Source organism: Stenella coeruleoalba (assembly GCF_951394435.1).
Source record: "Stenella coeruleoalba genome assembly, chromosome: 4".
NCBI classification, from domain to species: domain Eukaryota; kingdom Metazoa; phylum Chordata; class Mammalia; order Artiodactyla; family Delphinidae; genus Stenella; species Stenella coeruleoalba.
Window position 1 is genome coordinate 1452474 of NC_137149.1, and position 18192 is coordinate 1470665.

The window sequence follows — 18192 nt, forward strand, 5'->3', positions numbered from 1 at the left end:
GGGAGCACGCCCGGCATGGAGGGAGGGCCCGCCCCCGCCCCCGCCCCACCCCCACTCTTTAGGTGTCTTTCACTTTCTTGGTAATATCCTTTGATGCACAGATTTTAAATTTTGATAAAGTCCAATGTATTATTTTTAAAAATTTGTTGCTCATGCTTTTGGTGTCAAATCTAAGATTCCACCACCAAATCTCAGAAGACGAAGATTCACCTCTTCATAGACACACGACTATATATAAAATAGATAACTCCTAAGGACCTACTGTAGAGCACAGGGAACTCTCCTCAATGCTCCGCAATGACCCATATGGGAAAAGAACCTAGAAAAGAGTGGATGTATGTGTGTGTGTAACCGATTCCCTTTGCTGTGCACCTGAAGCTAACACAGCATTGTAAACCAGCCACACTCCAACAAAAATTAACTCAAACATAAGAAAAAGAAGAAAAGAGAAAGATTCACCCGTGTGTTGGTCAGAGTTCTCCAGAGAAACGTGACCAGCACACATGCGCGCGTGCACGTGCTCACGCACACACGCACGCGGTTGCACGAGGTGAACGTACTTAATGCCGTTGTGCACGTTCAGAAAGGGTTAAAATGGCCAGTTGTACGTCATGCCTATTTTACCACAATAACACGTAACATTTATTGCTTTGCTGTTACAAAACTTATACCTACCGTGTTCAGAAATTTAGTAGAGACGCCCTGGTGATGATGTTTGTGCTTGATACACTGGGAGTTCTTCCCTGACGTTTGGGATTCATCCTTAATGTTGTTTAAATAGCTAGAGTATCATTTTTAACCAATCCCTTAATTCCAGGTCTATACCACCCCCCCCGTCAAATTTTTATGATTAAAACTTCAGTGAAAAACTTTACAAATTCATATTTGCGCCCTGTCAGATCAGCACAACAAAATTCTGCGAAAATTCACTGTGCTACCACCTGCGGGGCACTAAGGACACGTGAGTGAGCGCAGGTGAGCACCCCTGCCCCGTGACACTTACAGGCCCATGGGGGAGGCACAAGTCACCCAAATATCCCGACCAGGCACATCTAGAGAGAGGTGGGATTACAGGGGTGGAGGTGATGGCTGAGGGGTAAGGGGTATCTTTTCAGTGACGACGATGCCCTGAAATTAGTGGTGACGGTTGCACGACTCTGCAAATTGACTAAAAACCACTGAATCGTACACTTCAAATGGGTGAGTGATAAGGTATGTGAATTTCATCTCAATAACATGGCTTAAAAGTAATCTCCTGGGAGGAAACATGGGAACACCCTGTGCAGGAAGTGGTGAGCACCAAGGAAGGGAGAGGGCGGCAGGTGAGGCGGGGAGAGAAGGTTGGAGGGGACCCTGCGATGTGGAGGGCCGGGCAGGGGGCACTGTCCACACTCGCCTTTGCTCCCACGGGCTGGAGCCACAGGAAGGCCCGAGCCCTCGGCTGCCAAGAAGCAGGTGGGCCAGGGGACTGGACGGGAACCTTCGCTGGCCCGGGAGAAGAGATCCACCCCAGAGGGTCCCTGCACCAAACCCCCAACCGCACCCCAGCATCCAGAATGCTCCACGGCAACTGCTTGCCTTGTGTACGTGTGCGCCTCCCTCACGGTCATCCCCATACCTCTGGGGACAAGCACAGGGCCGGCATGCAGTAGGTGCTTAATACATGCTCACAGGTGGATCCAGGAAGGAGTGAGTCCTGGGCCCCAAGCTGGGCAGCAGTGGCCTCTGTGGACAGCGAGGAATTGAGAGAGGGAGCCGGGTGGCTGCACTGTGGGTCCCACAGGAACCCTGTGAGTGTCCCTAAGGGGGCGGCTGGCTCCAGGACCAGCTGCTTGCAAGCCAGTTCTCCCCGCCCCTTCTGGTTAAGCCTGGCGCTCCTCAGATCCTCAGACCCACAGCCTGGCTGTGAGGTGGGAGACCTGCTTCTGATGGGGGGCTGGGGGCTCTAGGGGGCCTGAGGGCTTCTCAGTGGCTGCCGTGAAGCCCCCAGACTCTGGGCTCCTGTTCCGCCTCCACTTCAACTTCAGACCCAGCCTCTCCTCGCTGCGACTCAGAGCCTCCCCTCATGACCTCAGAGGTCCCGCGGCTCCGCTTCCAGGCCTCCCTCCAGCCTAAGCTGGAGAGGACCCCACGCGAGGCCTCCAGGAGGTGCCCGACAGGAAAAAGGCCCTGCCCAGGGCACTCCCGAGGCAAGGACCCAGACAAGTTCAGGTGTCAGAAGGTGGCCTGAGGTCAGCAGAGAGGGCCCAGTGACCCCCTCAGGGAGAAGTGGCCTTGGAAGGCCAGCTCGGTGAGCATGGCGAGGCTGGACAGCGCCACCCTGCACACCCTAGCCTTGGGCCGCCGGCACCGGGGAGCCGCAAGGAGCTGAACACACACCACGGACTCAAGCACAGAAACCCAGAAACATGTGTTTCTGTTCAACGTCCTTGCTTTTATCTTAAGACAGGCGTGCTGTCTAAGAGTCTCTGGCCCTCCCCCGAGATTTAGAACAGGTTCCCTCTAAGACAGTGGAAACTGACGGGAGGTTCTGGAAAGGTTCTGGTTCCTCCCAAGACCACTGCAGAGACCTCCCAGAGGGAAGGCAGCTCTGGAGCACAGTGAGGCCAGGAAGGGCGAGGTGGGGGCCAGGCCGGTCCCCAAGCCCAAGGCAAGACTCAAGTGTGGGGAGCTGACCCTGCACACCGGAGGCGGCCACTCAGGCTTCCCCGAGTGCTGGGCACTGGCAGCCCCACCCCGCCTGCCCGCCTCCCCAGGCCCTCCTCGCCAAGTCCGCTCTGCGCTTCACGGCACGTCAGGCTCCCCGCCACGACACCTCCACAGTCCCGGGCAGTGGAAGCCGCTTCTGGCCCGGCCCAGGGTCGTCTGCCCGGCCTGCTCCCCACCCCTCCCACACGCGGCACACGACTTGTCCAGCTCCCTGCGGTCCAGGGACGCCTCTCTGTCCCAGAGGCTGGCCCATCCTGCAGCGCTGCCACCGCCCCACGGACCGGCCGTAGGAGGTGCTCACCCGCAGTGAGTTCTCCCCAGGGCCTGTGCCTCTGTGTCCCCTGCACGCTCCCCAGGCCAGTCCACTGACATCCACACCTACAACCGGCTCCCTGCCTAGCTGCACCCCAGCTGCCCCCCGGGCGCCCGTGCCCACCCGCCCCACGCTCCCTCACCTGGCGGGAGGGAAGGTGGTCTGTGTCTGGGAGTCCGGGTGCCGCTGAGCAGCGTGGACCAAGCCCAGGACAGCTGGGCTCTGACCTTGGCTCTGAGAGGCTCCGCAGGGCTCAGCACATGACCGAGTACTTCCCGTCAAGCGTGCTTGACGACCGACCCCACGTGCTGCCAGACGCCTTTGAGGCCACAGACCCCAGAGGCCTAACCCAGCGCTCCCCTGCTCTCAGCAGCCGTGCTCCCCCCATCGCAAGGCCAGCTGCCGCCCACCTGCCCCTCACCCAACAGGCTCCACCTCCCTGCCCGCCCATGAATCCTCCAAACACGCCCACCACATCCTCCGGCGGGGATCGGGGCACCTCGCCTCTCGTCCCTTCAAAGCGGCTCCCACAGCCCCTGATGGGGCCCCTGTGCCTGAGCGTGGGGGCCTTTTCCCAGGGCTGGGAGTGCACGTGGCTGTCATGCTCACCCGTCCTGCACCATCTAGGCTGGCTGAGCGGGAGGCACTCGGAACACCTGGTTCCTTGTCTGCTGGGACAAGGACAGGACCACTTGGCAGCTGCTCTGGGGCTGAGCAGCCCCCTTCGGGGTACGAGTACCACCTACCACCACCCAGAGGGGCCTGGCACCACGGACCCGACGATCCTGCCAGGTTTCTGAGAAACGACGGTCCCAGGCAGGGGGACACTCACCACACGATGGCCAACCTGGGGATGGTGAACATGAGGGCTGGCTCGTAGTCGTCAATCATGTCCTGGGTCAGGTACCCGAAGTCCAGGGCCCTGGCAGGGGAGGGAGACAGTGAGCAGGGGCGACCCACGGCCAGACGGGGGAGGGCAAGGCAGCCGCGCAACCCTCACCCACGTCGGCGCTTGGCGGCCAGCTGCTGGACGAGTTCCGCTCTGCAAGGTCCGGCGCAGGGGGCTGACGCTTGGCCTGCCCCATCTTCCCACTTCCCGACCCCACCGCTGACGGAGGAAGCAGGGGTGAGTGAGAGGTGCTCACCGAGGGGAGCTAGTGAGGAGAGCTATGCTGTCAGGCACCCAAAGCGAAAGGATAAACGAGGAGTAGAAACACTGCTCTGAACCATTTCACACTGCCAAGAAACCCGAATTGCTCTCCTGGATTTCTTCTCTCTTGCAGGTATACGAAACGCTTTCTCTACGTGCGTGAGCAAGCGCTGCTGGCATCGTCGTGCTCTAAATAAAGGGTATTTGTGCCATCTTATTCTTGAGTGACTTGAAATATCTCTCAGCGTATAACAGTGAATAATTCGTCTTTAAAATTAACAAACTGACGATGTGATATTAGCTTCAAAACTTACCTACTACTAAAGCGCAAGTCACATATAAGGAACATTCTGGATTAAATCTTAGTCCCAAAGTCTATTCAGAAAATCTGACTTCCAACCTGACCCCACACGCCCCATACAAGCCATGATGAGAATAGTGATGATTCACCTCCAAAACCCAGTTCAGCACAGGTTCCATCCTGGCCTGTAGGGAAGAAGAGTGGACGAAAGAAAAGCAGGAGGGGGGGAGTGCGGGCCACCGGGTGACTCCCGGAACCAAGATGAGGAGAGGAAGAGCTGAGGACATGGGGAGGTGGGGAGCTGAGGAGAAGAGGAATGGAGGTGAGGAGGTATACAGGTGATGAGGTGAGGAGGAAGGAGGAGAAAGGAGGGGAGAAGGTGAGGAAGTGATGAGGTGAGGGAGGTGAGGGAGGTGAGAAGAGGAAGGTGAGAGAGGTGAGGGAGGTGAGGAGGTGAGGGAGGTGAGGGAGGTAAGGAGGCGAGGGAGGTGAGGGAGGTGAGGGAGGTGAGGAGGTGAAGCAGAGGAAGGAGAAAGGAGGGGAGAAGGTGAGGAAGTGATGAGGTGAGGGAGGTGAGGGAGGGGAGGGAGGTGAGGGAGGTGACGAGTTGAGGAGGTGAGGGAGGTGAGGGAGGTGAAGGAGGTGAGGGAGGAGAGGAGGTGAGGGAGGTGAGGAGGTGTGGGAGGTGAGGGAGGTGAGGAGGAGAGGGAGGTGAGGAGGTGAGGGAGGTGAGGGAGGTGAGAAGCTGAGGAGGTGAGGGAGGTGAGGAGGTGAGGGAGCTGAGGAGGTGAGGTGAGGAGGTGAGGGAGGTGAGGAGGTGAGGAGGTGAGGGAGGTGAGACAGGTGAGGAGGTGAGGGAGGTGAGGAGGTGAGGGAGGTGAGGGAGGTGAGGAGGTGAGGAGGTGAGGGAGGTGAGGAGGTGAGGGAGGTGACGGAGATGAGGTGAGGGAGGGGAGCGAGGTGAAGGAGGTGAGAGAGGTGAGGAGTTGAGGAGGTGAGAGAGGTGAGGAGTTGAGGGAGGTGAGAGAGGTGAGGGAGATGAGGAGGTGAGGAAGGTGAGGAGGTGAGGAGGTGAGGGAGGTGAGGAGGTGAGGGAGGTGAGGAGGTGATGGAGGTGAGCGAGGTGAGAAGGTGAGGGAGGTGAGGAGTTGAGGAAGTGAGGGAGGTGAGGGAGGTGAGGAGGTGAGGGAGGTGAGGAGGTGAGGAGGTGAGGAGGTGAGGGAGGTGAGGAGGTGAGGGAGGTGAGGGAGGTGAGGGAGGTGAGGGAGGTGAGGAGGTGAGGGAGGTGAGGAGGTGAAGTGAGAGAGGTGAGGAGGTGAGGGAGGTGAGGAGGTGAGGGAGGTGAGAGAGATGAGGTGAGGGAGGGGAGCTAGGTGAAGGAGGTGAGGGAGATGAGGAGTTGAGAAGGTGAGCCAGGTGAGAAGGTGAGGGAGGTGAGGAAGTGATGGAGGTGAGGAGATGAGGAGGTGAGGGAGGTGAAGAGTTGACGAGTTGAGGAGGTGAAGAAGGTGAGGGAGGTGAGGTGAGGAGGTGAGGGAGGTGAGGAGGTGAGGGAGGTGAGGGAGGTGAGGGAGGTGGGGAGGTGAGGGAGGTGGGGAGGTGGGGAGGTGAGGAGGTGAGGAGGTGAGGAAGTGAGGAGGTGAGGGAGGTGAGGAGGTGACGAAGTGAGGGAGGTAAGGAGTTGAGGAGGTGATGGAGGTGAGGGAGGTGAGGGAGGTGAGGAGCTGAGGGAGGTGAGGAGGTGAGGAGGTGAGGGAGGTGAGGAGTTGAGGAGGTGAGGGAGGTGAGGAGTTGAGGAGGTGAGGGAGGTGAGGTGGTGAGGAAGTGAGGAGGTGAGGGAGGTGAGGAGGTGACGAAGTGAGGGAGGTGAGGAGTTGAGGAGGTGATGGAGGTGAGGGAGGTGAGGGAGGTGAGGAGGTGAGGGAGGTGAGGAGGTGAGGGAGGTGAGGAGGTGAGGGAGGTGAGGAGTTGAGGAGGTGAGGGAGGTGAGGTGGTGTTGGAGGTGAGGAGGTGAGGAGGTGAGGGAGGTGAGGAGGTGAGGAGGTGAGGGAGGTGAGGAGGTGAGGAGTTGAGGGAGGTGAGGGAGGTGAGGAGGTGAGGGAGGTGAGGGAGGTGAGGAGGTGAGCAGGTGAGAAAGGTGAGGAGGTGAGGAGGTGATGGAGGTGAGGGAGGTGAGGAGGTGATGGAGGTGAGGGAGGTGAGGAGGTGAGGAGGTGAGGGAGGTGAGGAGTTGAGGAGGTGAGGGAGGTGAGGAGTTGAGGAGGTGAGGGAGGTGAGGAGTTGAGGAGGTGAGGGAGGTGAGGCGGTGTTGGAGGTGAGGAGGTGAGGAGGTGAGGGAGGTGAGGAGGTGAGGAGGTGAGCGAGGTGAGGAGGTGAGGAGTTGAGGGAGGTGAGGGAGGTGAGGAGGTGAGGGAGGTGAGGGAGGTGAGGAGGTGAGCAGGTGTGGAAGGTGAGGAGGTGAGGAGGTGATGGAGTTGAGGGAGGTGAGGAGGTGATGGAGGTGAAGGAGGTGAGGGAGGTGAGGAGTTGAGGAGGTGAGGGAGGTGAGGAGTTGAGGGAGGCGAGGAGGTGAGGGAGGCGAGGAGGCAAGGAGGTGAGGGAGGTGAGGCGGTGAGGGAGGTGAGGAGTTGAGGAGGTGAGGGAGGTGAGGGAGTTGAGGAGGTGGTGGAGGTCAGGAGGTGAGGGAGGTGAGGAGGTGAGGGAGGCGAGGAGGTGAGGGAGGCGAGGAGGCAAGGAGGTGAGGGAGGTGAGGCGGTGAGGGAGGTGAGGAGTTGAGGAGGTGAGGGAGGTGAGGGAGTTGAGGAGGTGGTGGAGGTCAGGAGGTGAGGGAGGTGAGGGAGGTGAGGAGGTGACGGAGGTGAGGGAGGTGAGGAGGTGAGGGAGGTGAGGAGGTGAGGGAGGTGAGGGAGGTGAGGAGGTGAGGGAGGTGAGGAGGTGAGGGAGGTGAAGAGGTGAGGGAGGTGAGGGAGGTGAGGAGGTGACGGAGGTGAGGGAGGTGAGGAGGTGAGGGAGGTGAGGAGGTGAGGGAGGTGAGGAGGTGAGGAGGTGAGGGAGGTGAGGAGTTGAGGAGGTGAGGGAGGTGAGGAGTTGAGGAGGTGAGGGAGGTGAGGAGTTGAGGAGGTGAGGGAGGTGAGGCGGTGTTGGAGGTGAGGAGGTGAGGAGGTGAGGGAGGTGAGGAGGTGAGGAGGTGAGCGAGGTGAGGAGGTGAGGAGTTGAGGGAGGTGAGGGAGGTGAGGAGGTGAGGGAGGTGAGGGAGGTGAGGAGGTGAGCAGGTGTGGAAGGTGAGGAGGTGAGGAGGTGATGGAGTTGAGGGAAGTGAGGAGGTGATGGAGGTGAGGGAGGTGAGGGAGGTGAGGGAGGTGAGGGAGGTGAGGGAGGTGAGGAGGTGAGGGAGGTGAGGAGTTGAGGAGGTGAGGGAGGTGAGGTGGTGTTGGAGGTGAGGGAGGTGAGGGAGGTGAGGAGTTGAGGAGGTGATGGAGGTGAGGGAGGTGAGGGAGGTGATGGAGGTGAGGGAGGTGAGGGAGGTGAGGAGTTGAGGAGGTGATGGATGTGAGGGAGGTGAGGAGGTGGGGGAGGTGATGGAGGTGAGGAGGTGAGGGAGGTGAGGGAGGTGAGGAGGTGAGGAGGTGAGGGAGGTGAGGAGGTGAGGGAGGCGAGGAGGTGAGGGAGGCGAGGAGGTGAGGGAGGCGAGGAGGTGAGGGAGGCGAGGAGGCAAGGAGGTGAGGGAGGTGAGGCGGTGAGGGAGGTGAGGAGTTGAAGAGGTGAGGGAGGTGAGGGAGTTGAGGAGGTGGTGGAGGTCAGGAGGTGAGGGAGGTGAGGGAGGTGAGGAGGTGACGGAGGTGAGGGAGGTGAGGAGGTGAGGGAGGTGAGGAGGTGAGGGAGGTGAGGGAGGTGAGGAGGTGAGGGAGGTGAGGAGGTGAGGGAGGTGAAGAGGTGAGGGAGGTGAGGCAGGTGAGGAGGTGAGGGAGGTGAGGGAGGTGAGGAGGTGATGGAGGTGAGGGAGGTGAGGAGGTGAGGGAGGTGAGGAGGTGAGGAGGTGAGGAGGTGAGGGAGGTGAGGAGTTGAGGAGGTGAGGGAGGTGAGGAGTTGAGGAGGTGAGGGAGGTGAGGAGTTGAGGAGGTGAGGGAGGTGAGGCGGTGTTGGAGGTGAGGAGGTGAGGAGGTGAGGGAGGTGAGGAGGTGAGGAGGTGAGCGAGGTGAGGAGGTGAGGAGTTGAGGGAGGTGAGGGAGGTGAGGAGGTGAGGGAGGTGAGGGAGGTGAGGAGGTGAGCAGGTGTGGAAGGTGAGGAGGTGATGGAGTTGAGGGAGGTGAGAAGGTGATGGAGGTGAGGGAGGTGAGGGAGGTGAGGAGTTGAGGAGGTGAGGGAGGTGAGGAGTTGAGGAGGTGAGGGAGGTGAGGTGGTGTTGGAGGTGAGGAGGTGAGGAGGTGAGGGAGGTGAGGAGGTGAGGAGGTGAGGGAGGTGAGGAGGTGAGGAGTTGAGGGAGGTGAGGGAGGTGAGGAGGTGAGGGAGGTGAGGAGGTGAGGAGGTGAGGGAGGTGAGGGAGGTGAGGAGGTGAGAGAGGTGAGGGAGGTGAGGAGGTGAGGAAGTGAGGAGGTGAGGGAGGTGAGGAGGTGACGAAGTGAGGGAGGTGAGGAGTTGAGGAGGTGATGGAGGTGAGGGAGGTGAGGGAGGTGAGGAGTTGAGGGAGGTGAGGAGGTGACGGAGGTGAGGGAGGTGAGGAGGTGAGGGAGGTGAGGAGTTGAGAAGGTGAGGGAGGTGAGGAGTTGAGGAGGTGAGGGAGGTGAGGTGGTGTTGGAGGTGACGAGGTGAGGAGGTGAGGGAGGTGAGGAGGTGAGGAGGTGAGGGAGGTGAGGAGGTGAGGAGTTGAGGGAGGTGAGGGAGGTGAGGAGGTGAGGGAGGTGAAGAAGGTGAGGAGGTGAGCAGGTGAGGATGGTGAGGAGGTGAGGAGGTGATGGAGGTGAGGGAGGTGAGGAGGTGATGGAGGTGAGGGAGGTGAGGAGGTGAGGGAGGTGAGGAGGTGAGGGAGGTGAGGAGGTGACGAAGTGAGGGAGGTGAGGAGTTGAGGAGGTGATGAAGGTGAGGGAGGTGAGGAGGTGAGGGAGGTGATGGAGGTGAGGAGGTGAGGGAGGTGAGGGAGGTGAGGAGGTGAGGGAGGTGAGGAGGTGAGGAGGTGAGGGAGGTGAGGAGGTGAGGGAGGTGAGGAGGTGAGGGAGGTGAGGGAGGCGAGGAGGTGAGGGAGGCGAGGAGGTGAGGGAGGCGAGGAGGCAAGGAGGTGAGGGAGGTGAGGCGGTGAGGGAGGTGAGGAGTTGAGGAGGTGAGGGAGGTGAGGCAGTTGAGGAGGTGGTGGAGGTGAGGAGGTGAGGGAGGTGAGGGAGGTGAGGAGGTGACGGAGGTGAGGGAGGTGAGGAGGTGAGGGAGGTGAGGAGGTGATGGAGGTGAGGGAGGTGAGGAGGTGAGGGAGGTGAGGAGGTGAGGGAGGTGAGGGAGGTGAGGAGGTGAGGGAGGTGAGGGAGGTTAAGAGGTGACGGAGGTGAGGGAGGTGAGGAGGTGAGGGAGGTGAGGGAGGTGAGGAGGTGAGGGAGGTGAGGAGGTGAGGGAGGTGAGGAGGTGAGGGAGGTGAGGGAGGTGAGGAGGTGAGGGAGGTGAGGAGTTGAGGAGGTGAGGGAGGTGAGGAGTTGAGGAGGTGAGGGAGGTGAGGAGTTGAGGAGGTGAGGGAGGTGAGGCGGTGTTGGAGGTGAGGAGGTGAGGAGGTGAGGGAGGTGAGGAGGTGAGGAGGTGAGGGAGGTGAGGAGGTGAGGAGTTGAGGGAGGTGAGGGAGGTGAGGAGGTGAGGGAGGTGAGGGAGGTGAGGAGGTGAGCAGGTGAGGAAGGTGAGGAGGTGAGGAGGTGATGGAGGTGAGGGAGGTGAGGAGGTGATGGAGGTGAGGGAGGTGAGGAGGTGAGGAGGTGAGGGAGGTGAGGAGGTGAGGGAGGTGAGGAGGTGACGAAGTGAGGGAGGTGAGGAGTTGAGGAGGTGATGGAGGTGAGGGAGGTGAGGAGGTGAGGGAGGTGATGGAGGTGAGGAGGTGAGGGAGGTGAGGGAGGTGAGGAGGTGAGGAGGTGACGAGGTGAGGGAGGTGAGGGAGGTGAGGAGGTGACGGAGGTGAGGGAGGTGAGGAGGTGAGGGAGGTGAGGAGGTGAGGGAGGTGAGGGAGGTGAGGTGGTGTTGGAGGTGAGGAGGTGAGGAGGTGAGGGAGGTGAGGAGGTGAGGAGGTAAGGGAGGTGAGGAGGTGAGGAGTTGAGGGAGGTGAGGGAGGTGAGGAGGTGAGGGAGGTGAGGAGGTGAGGAGGTGAGGGAGGTGAGGTAGGTGAGGAGGTGAGAGAGGTGAGGGAGGTGAGGAGGTGAGGAAGTGAGGTGAGGGAGGTGAGGAGGTGACGAAGTGAGGAAGGTGAGGAGTTGAGGAGGTGATGGAGGTGAGGGAGGTGAGGGAGGTGAGGAGGTGAGGGAGGTGAGGAGGTGAGGGAGGTGAGGAGGTGAGGGAGGTGAGGAGTTGAGGAGGTGAGGGAGGTGAGGAGTTGAGGAGGTGAGGGAGGTGAGGTGGTGTTGGAGGTGAGGAGGTGAGGAGGTGAGGGAGGTGAGGAGGTGAGGAGGTGAGGGAGGTGAGGAGGTGAGGAGTTGAGGGAGGTGAGGGAGGTGAGGAGGTGAGGGAGGTGAGGGAGGTGAGGAGGTGAGCAGGTGAGGAAGGTGAGGAGGTGAGGAGGTGATGGAGGTGAGGGAGGTGAGGAGGTGATGGAGGTGAGGGAGGTGAGGAGGTGAGGAGGTGAGGGAGGTGAGGAGTTGAGGAGGTGAGGGAGGTGAGGAGTTGAGGAGGTGAGGGAGGTGAGGAGTTGAGGAGGTGAGGGAGGTGAGGCGGTGTTGGAGGTGAGGAGGTGAGGAGGTGAGGGAGGTGAGGAGGTGAGGAGGTGAGCGAGGTGAGGAGGTGAGGAGTTGAGGGAGGTGAGGGAGGTGAGGAGGTGAGGGAGGTGAGGGAGGTGAGGAGGTGAGCAGGTGTGGAAGGTGAGGAGGTGAGGAGGTGATGGAGTTGAGGGAGGTGAGGAGGTGATGGAGGTGAGGGAGGTGAGGGAGGTGAGGAGTTGAGGAGGTGAGGGAGGTGAGGAGTTGAGGGAGGCGAGGAGGTGAGGGAGGCGAGGAGGCAAGGAGGTGAGGGAGGTGAGGCGGTGAGGGAGGTGAGGAGTTGAGGAGGTGAGGGAGGTGAGGGAGTTGAGGAGGTGGTGGAGGTCAGGAGGTGAGGGAGGTGAGGAGGTGAGGGAGGCGAGGAGGTGAGGGAGGCGAGGAGGCAAGGAGGTGAGGGAGGTGAGGCGGTGAGGGAGGTGAGGAGTTGAGGAGGTGAGGGAGGTGAGGGAGTTGAGGAGGTGGTGGAGGTCAGGAGGTGAGGGAGGTGAGGGAGGTGAGGAGGTGACGGAGGTGAGGGAGGTGAGGAGGTGAGGGAGGTGAGGAGGTGAGGGAGGTGAGGGAGGTGAGGAGGTGAGGGAGGTGAGGAGGTGAGGGAGGTGAAGAGGTGAGGGAGGTGAGGGAGGTGAGGAGGTGACGGAGGTGAGGGAGGTGAGGAGGTGAGGGAGGTGAGGAGGTGAGGGAGGTGAGGAGGTGAGGAGGTGAGGGAGGTGAGGAGTTGAGGAGGTGAGGGAGGTGAGGAGTTGAGGAGGTGAGGGAGGTGAGGAGTTGAGGAGGTGAGGGAGGTGAGGCGGTGTTGGAGGTGAGGAGGTGAGGAGGTGAGGGAGGTGAGGAGGTGAGGAGGTGAGGAGGTGAGGAGTTGAGGGAGGTGAGGGAGGTGAGGAGGTGAGGGAGGTGAGGGAGGTGAGGAGGTGAGCAGGTGTGGAAGGTGAGGAGGTGAGGAGGTGATGGAGTTGACGGAGGTGAGGAGGTGATGGAGGTGAGGGAGGTGAGGGAGGTGAGGAGTTGAGGAGGTGAGGGAGGTGAGGAGTTGAGGAGGTGAGGGAGGTGAGGTGGTGTTGGAGGTGAGGGAGGTGAGGGAGGTGAGGAGTTGAGGAGGTGATGGAGGTGAGGGAGGTGAGGGAGGTGATGGAGGTGAGGGAGGTGAGGGAGGTGAGGAGTTGAGGAGGTGATGGATGTGAGGGAGGTGAGGAGGTGGGGGAGGTGATGGAGGTGAGGAGGTGAGGGAGGTGAGGGAGGTGAGGAGGTGAGGAGGTGAGGGAGGTGAGGAGGTGAGGGAGGTGAGGAGGTGAGGGAGGTGAGGGAGGCGAGGAGGTGAGGGAGGCGAGGAGGTGTGGGAGGCGAGGAGGCAAGGAGGTGAGGGAGGTGAGGCGGTGAAGGAGGTGAGGAGTTGAAGAGGTGAGGGAGGTGAGGGAGTTGAGGAGGTGGTGGAGGTCAGGAGGTGAGGCAGGTGAGGGAGGTGAGGAGGTGACGGAGGTGAGGGAGGTGAGGAGGTGAGGGAGGTGAGGGAGGTGAGGAGGTGAGGGAGGTGAGGAGGTGAGGGAGGTGAAGAGGTGAGGGAGGTGAGGGAGGTGAGGAGGTGAGGGAGGTGAGGGAGGTGAGGAGGTGACGGAGGTGAGGGAGGTGAGGAGGTGAGGGAGGTGAGGAGGTGAGGGAGGTGAGGAGGTGAGGAGGTGAGGGAGGTGAGGAGTTGAGGAGGTGAGGGAGGTGAGTTGAGGAGGTGAGGGAGGTGAGGAGTTGAGGAGGTGAGGGAGGTGAGGCGGTGTTGGAGGTGAGGAGGTGAGGAGGTGAGGGAGGTGAGGAGGTGAGGAGGTGAGCGAGGTGAGGAGGTGAGGAGTTGAGGGAGGTGAGGGAGGTGAGGAGGTGAGGGAGGTGAGGGAGGTGAGGAGGTGAGCAGGTGTGGAAGGTGAGGAGGTGAGGAGGTGATGGAGTTGAGGGAGGTGAGGAGGTGATGGAGGTGAGGGAGGTGAGGGAGGTGAGGAGTTGAGGAGGTGAGGGAGGTGAGGAGTTGAGGAGGTGAGGGAGGTGAGGTGGTGTTGGAGGTGAGGAGGTGAGGAGGTGAGGGAGGTGAGGAGGTGAGGAGGTGAGGGAGGTGAGGAGGTGAGGAGTTGAGGGAGGTGAGGGAGGTGAGGAGGTGAGGGAGGTGAGGGAGGTGAGGAGGTGAGGAAGTGAGGAGGTGAGGGAGGTGAGGAGGTGACGAAGTGAGGGAGGTGAGGAGTTGAGGAGGTGATGGAGGTGAGGGTGAGGGAGGTGAGGAGGTGAGGGAGGTGAGGAGGTGAGGGAGGTGAGGAGGTGAGGGAGGTGAGGAGTTGAGGAGGTGAGGGAGGTGAGGAGTTGAGGAGGTGAGGGAGGTGAGGTGGTGTTGGAGGTGAGGAGGTGAGGAGGTGAGGGAGGTTAGGAGGTGAGGAGGTGAGGGAGGTGAGGAGGTGAGGAGTTGAGGGAGGTGAGGGAGGTGAGGAGGTGAGGGAGGTGAGGGAGGTGAGGAGGTGAGCAGGTGAGGATGGTGAGGAGGTGAGGAGGTGATGGAGGTGAGGGAGGTGAGGAGGTGATGGAGGTGAGGGAGGTGAGGAGGTGAGGGAGGTGAGGAGGTGAGGGAGGTGAGGAGGTGACGAAGAGAGGGAGGTGAGGAGTTGAGGAGGTGATGGAGGTGAGGGAGGTGAGGAGGTGAGGGAGGTGATGGAGGTGAGGAGGTGAGGGAGGTGAGGGAGGTGAGGAGGTGAGGGAGGTGAGGAGGTGAGGAGGTGAGGGAGGTGAGGAGGTGAGGGAGGTGAGGAGGTGAGGGAGGTGAGGGAGGCGAGGAGGTGAGGGAGGCGAGGAGGTGAGGGAGGCGAGGAGGCAAGGAGGTGAGGGAGGTGAGGCGGTGAGGGAGGTGAGGAGTTGAGGAGGTGAGGGAGGTGAGGCAGTTGAGGAGGTGGTGGAGGTGAGGAGGTGAGGGAGGTGAGGGAGGTGAGGAGGTGACGGAGGTGAGGGAGGTGAGGAGGTGAGGGAGGTGAGGAGGTGATGGAGGTGAGGGAGGTGAGGAGGTGAGGGAGGTGAGGAGGTGAGGGAGGTGAGGAGGTGAGGGAGGTGAGGGAGGTGAGGAGGTGAGGGAGGTGAGGGAGGTGAGGAGGTGACGGAGGTGAGGGAGGTGAGGAGGTGAGGGAGGTGAGGAGGTGAGGGAGGTGAGGGAGGTGAGGAGGTGAGGGAGGTGAGGAGGTGAGGGAGGTGAGGAGGTGAGGGAGGTGAGGGAGGTGAGGAGGTGAGGGAGGTGAGGAGTTGAGGAGGTGAGGGAGGTGAGGAGTTGAGGAGGTGAGGGAGGTGAGGCGGTGTTGGAGGTGAGGAGGTGAGGAGGTGAGGGAGGTGAGGAGGTGAGGAGGTGAGGGAGGTGAGGAGGTGAGGAGTTGAGGGAGGTGAGGGAGGTGAGGAGGTGAGGGAGGTGAGGGAGGTGAGGAGGTGAGCAGGTGAGGAAGGTGAGGAGGTGAGGAGGTGATGGAGGTGAGGGAGGTGAGGAGGTGATGGACGTGAGGGAGGTGAGGAGGTGAGGAGGTGAGGGAGGTGAGGAGGTGAGGGAGGTGAGGAGGTGACGAAGTGAGTGAGGTGAGGAGTTGAGGAGGTGATGGAGGTGAGGGACGTGAGGAGGTGAGGGAGGTGACGGAGGTGAGGAGGTGAGGGAGGTGAGGGAGTGAGGAGGTGAGGAGGTGAGGGAGGTGAGGGAGGTGAGGAGGTGAGGAGGTGAGGAGGTGAGGGAGGTGAGGAGGTGACGGAGGTGAGGGAGGTGAGGAGGTGAGGGAGGTGAGGAGGTGAGGGAGGTGAGGGAGGTGAGGAGGTGAGGGAGGTGTGGAGGTGAGGGAGGTGAGGAGGTGAGGGAGGTGAGGGAGGTGAGGAGGTGAGGGAGGTGAGGGAGGTGAGGAGGTGACGGAGGTGAGGGAGGTGAGGAGGTGAGGGAGGTGAGGGAGGTGAGGAGGTGAGGAGGTGAGGGAGGTGAGGGAGGTGAGGAGGTGAGAGGTGAGGGAGGTGAGGAGGTGAGGGAGGTGAGGAGGTGACGGAGGTGAGGGAGGTGAGGAGGTGAGGGAGGTGAGGAGGTGAGGGAGGTGAGGAGGTGAGGGAAGTGAGGGAGGTGAGGAGGTGAGGGAGGTGAGGAGGTGAGGGAGGTGAGGAGGTGAGGGAGGTGAGGGAGGTGAGGAGGTGAGGGAGGTGAGGAGTTGAGTAGGTGAGGGAGGTGAGGAGTTGAGGAGGTGAGGGAGGTGAGGAGTTGAGGAGGTGAGGGAGGTGAGGCGGTGTTGGAGGTGAGGAGGTGAGGAGGTGAGGGAGGTGAGGAGGTGAGGAGGTGAGGGAGGTGAGGAGGTGAGGAGTTGAGGGAGGTGAGGGAGGTGAGGAGGTGAGGGAGGTGAGGGAGGTGAGGAGGTGAGGAGGTGAGCAGGTGAGGAAGGTGAGGAGGTGAGGAGGTGATGGAGGTGAGGGAGGTGAGGAGGTGATGGAGGTGAGGGAGGTGAGGGAGGTGAGGAGTTGAGGAGGTGAGGGAGGTGAGGAGTTGAGGAGGTGAGGGAGGTGAGGTGGTGTTGGAGGTGAGGAGGTGAGGAGGTGAGGGAGGTGAGGAGGTGAGGAGGTGAGGGAGGTGAGGAGGTGAGGAGTTGAGGGAGGTGAGGGAGGTGAGGAGGTGAGGGAGGTGAGGAGGTGAGGAGGTGAGGGAGGTGAGGGAGGTGAGGAGGTGAGAGAGGTGAGGGAGGTGAGCAGGTGAGGAAGTGAGGAGGTGAGGGAGGTGAGGAGGTGACGAAGTGAGGGAGGTGAGGAGTTGAGGAGGTGATGGAGGTGAGGGTGAGGGAGGTGAGGAGGTGAGGGAGGTGAGGAGGTGAGGGAGGTGAGGAGGTGAGGGAGGTGAGGAGTTGAGGAGGTGAGGGAGGTGAGGAGTTGAGGAGGTGAGGGAGGTGAGGTGGTGTTGGAGGTGAGGAGGTGAGGAGGTGAGGGAGGTTAGGAGGTGAGGAGGTGAGGGAGGTGAGGAGGTGAGGGAGGTGAGGAGGTGAGGAGTTGAGGGAGGTGAGGGAGGTGAGGAGGTGAGGGAGGTGAGGGAGGTGAGGAGGTGAGCAGGTGAGGATGGTGAGGAGGTGAGGAGGTGATGGAGGTGAGGGAGGTGAGGAGGTGATGGAGGTGAGGGAGGTGAGGAGGTGAGGGAGGTGAGGAGGTGAGGGAGGTGAGGAGGTGACGAAGTGAGGGAGGTGAGGAGTTGAGGAGGTGATGGAGGTGAGGGAGGTGAGGAGGTGAGGGAGGTGATGGAGGTGAGGAGGTGAGGGAGGTGAGGGAGGTGAGGAGGTGAGGGAGGTGAGGAGGTGAGGAGGTGAGGGAGGTGAGGAGGTGAGGGAGGTGAGGAGGAGGGAGGTGAGGGAGGCGAGGAGGTGAGGGAGGCGAGGAGGTGAGGGAGGCGAGGAGGCACGGAGGTGAGGGAGGTGAGGCGGTGAGGGAGGTGAGGAGTTGAGGAGGTGAGGGAGGTGAGCCAGTTGAGGAGGTGGTGGAGGTGAGGAGGTGAGGGAGGTGAGGGAGGTGAGGAGGTGACGGAGGTGAGGGAGGTGAGGAGGTGAGGGAGGTGAGGAGGTGATGGAGGTGAGGGAGGTGAGGAGGTGAGGGAGGTGAGGAGGTGAGGGAGGTGAGGAGGTGAGGGAGGTGAGGGAGGTGAGGAGGTGACGGAGGTGAGGGAGGTGAGGAGGTGAGGGAGGTGAGGAGGTGAGGGAGGTGAGGGAGGTGAGGCGGTGAGGGAGGTGAGGAGGTGAGGGAGGTGAGGAGGTGAGGGAGGTGAGGGAGGTGAGGAGGTGAGGGAGGTGAGGAGTTGAGGAGGTGAGGGAGGTGAGGAGTTGAGGAGGTGAGGGAGGTGAGGAGTTGAGGAGGTGAGGGAGGTGAGGCGGTGTTGGAGGTGAGGAAGTGAGGAGGTGAGGGAGGTGAGGAGGTGAGGAGGTGAGGGAGGTGAGGAGGTGAGGAGTTGAGGGAGGTGAGGGAGGTGAGGAGGTGAGGGAGGTGAGGGAGGTGAGGAGGTGAGCAGGTGAGGAAGGTGAGGAGGTGAGGAGGTGATGGAGGTGAGGGAGGTGAGGAGGTGATGGACGTAAGGGAGGTGAGGAGGTGAGGAGGTGAGGGAGGTGAGGAGGTGAGGGAGGTGAGGAGGTGACGAAGTGAGGGAGGTGAGGAGTTGAGGAGGTGATGGAGGTGAGGGAGGTGAGGAGGTGAGGGAGGTGATGGAGGTGAGGAGGTGAGGGAGGTGAGGGAGTGAGGAGGTGAGGAGGTGAGGGAGGTGAGGGAGGTGAGGAGGTGAGGAGGTGAGGAGGTGAGGGAGGTGAGGGAGGTGAGGAGGTGACGGAGGTGAGGGAGGTGAGGAGGTGAGGGAGGTGAGGAGGTGAGGGAGGTGAGGGAGGTGAGGAGGTGAGGGAGGTGTGGAGGTGAGGGAGGTGAGGAGGTGAGGGAGGTGAGGGAGGTGAGGAGGTGAGGGAGGTGAGGGAGGTGAGGAGGTGACGGAGGTGAGGGAAGTGAGGAGGTGAGGGAGGTGAGGGAGGTGAGGAGGTGAGGAGGTGAGGGAGGTGAGGGAGGTGAGGAGGTGAGAGGTGAGGGAGGTGAGGAGGTGAGGGAGGTGAGGAGGTGACGGAGGTGAGGGAGGTGAGGAGGTGAGGGAGGTGAGGAGGTGAGGGAGGTGAGGAGGTGAGGGAAGTGAGGGAGGTGAGGAGGTGAGGGAGGTGAGGAGGTGAGGGAGGTGAGGAGGTGAGGGAGGTGAGGGAGGTGAGGAGGTGAGGGAGGTGAGGAGTTGAGTAGGTGAGGGAGGTGAGGAGTTGAGGAG

General features: G+C 61.5%; 1 protein-coding gene across 2 annotated transcripts in view; it reads right to left on the reverse strand.

The window, feature by feature from the left end:
* ZFYVE28 (zinc finger FYVE-type containing 28) overlaps positions 1 to 18192 on the reverse strand; it is a 128317-nt gene that overhangs the window by 43152 nt on the left and 66973 nt on the right. For both annotated transcript variants that reach the window (XM_079919314.1, XM_079919313.1), the window contains exon 6: positions 3855 to 3944. In XM_079919314.1, coding sequence (XP_079775440.1) covers positions 3855 to 3944 — 90 coding nt within the window. The remainder of the gene's footprint in view (positions 1 to 3854; positions 3945 to 18192) is intronic.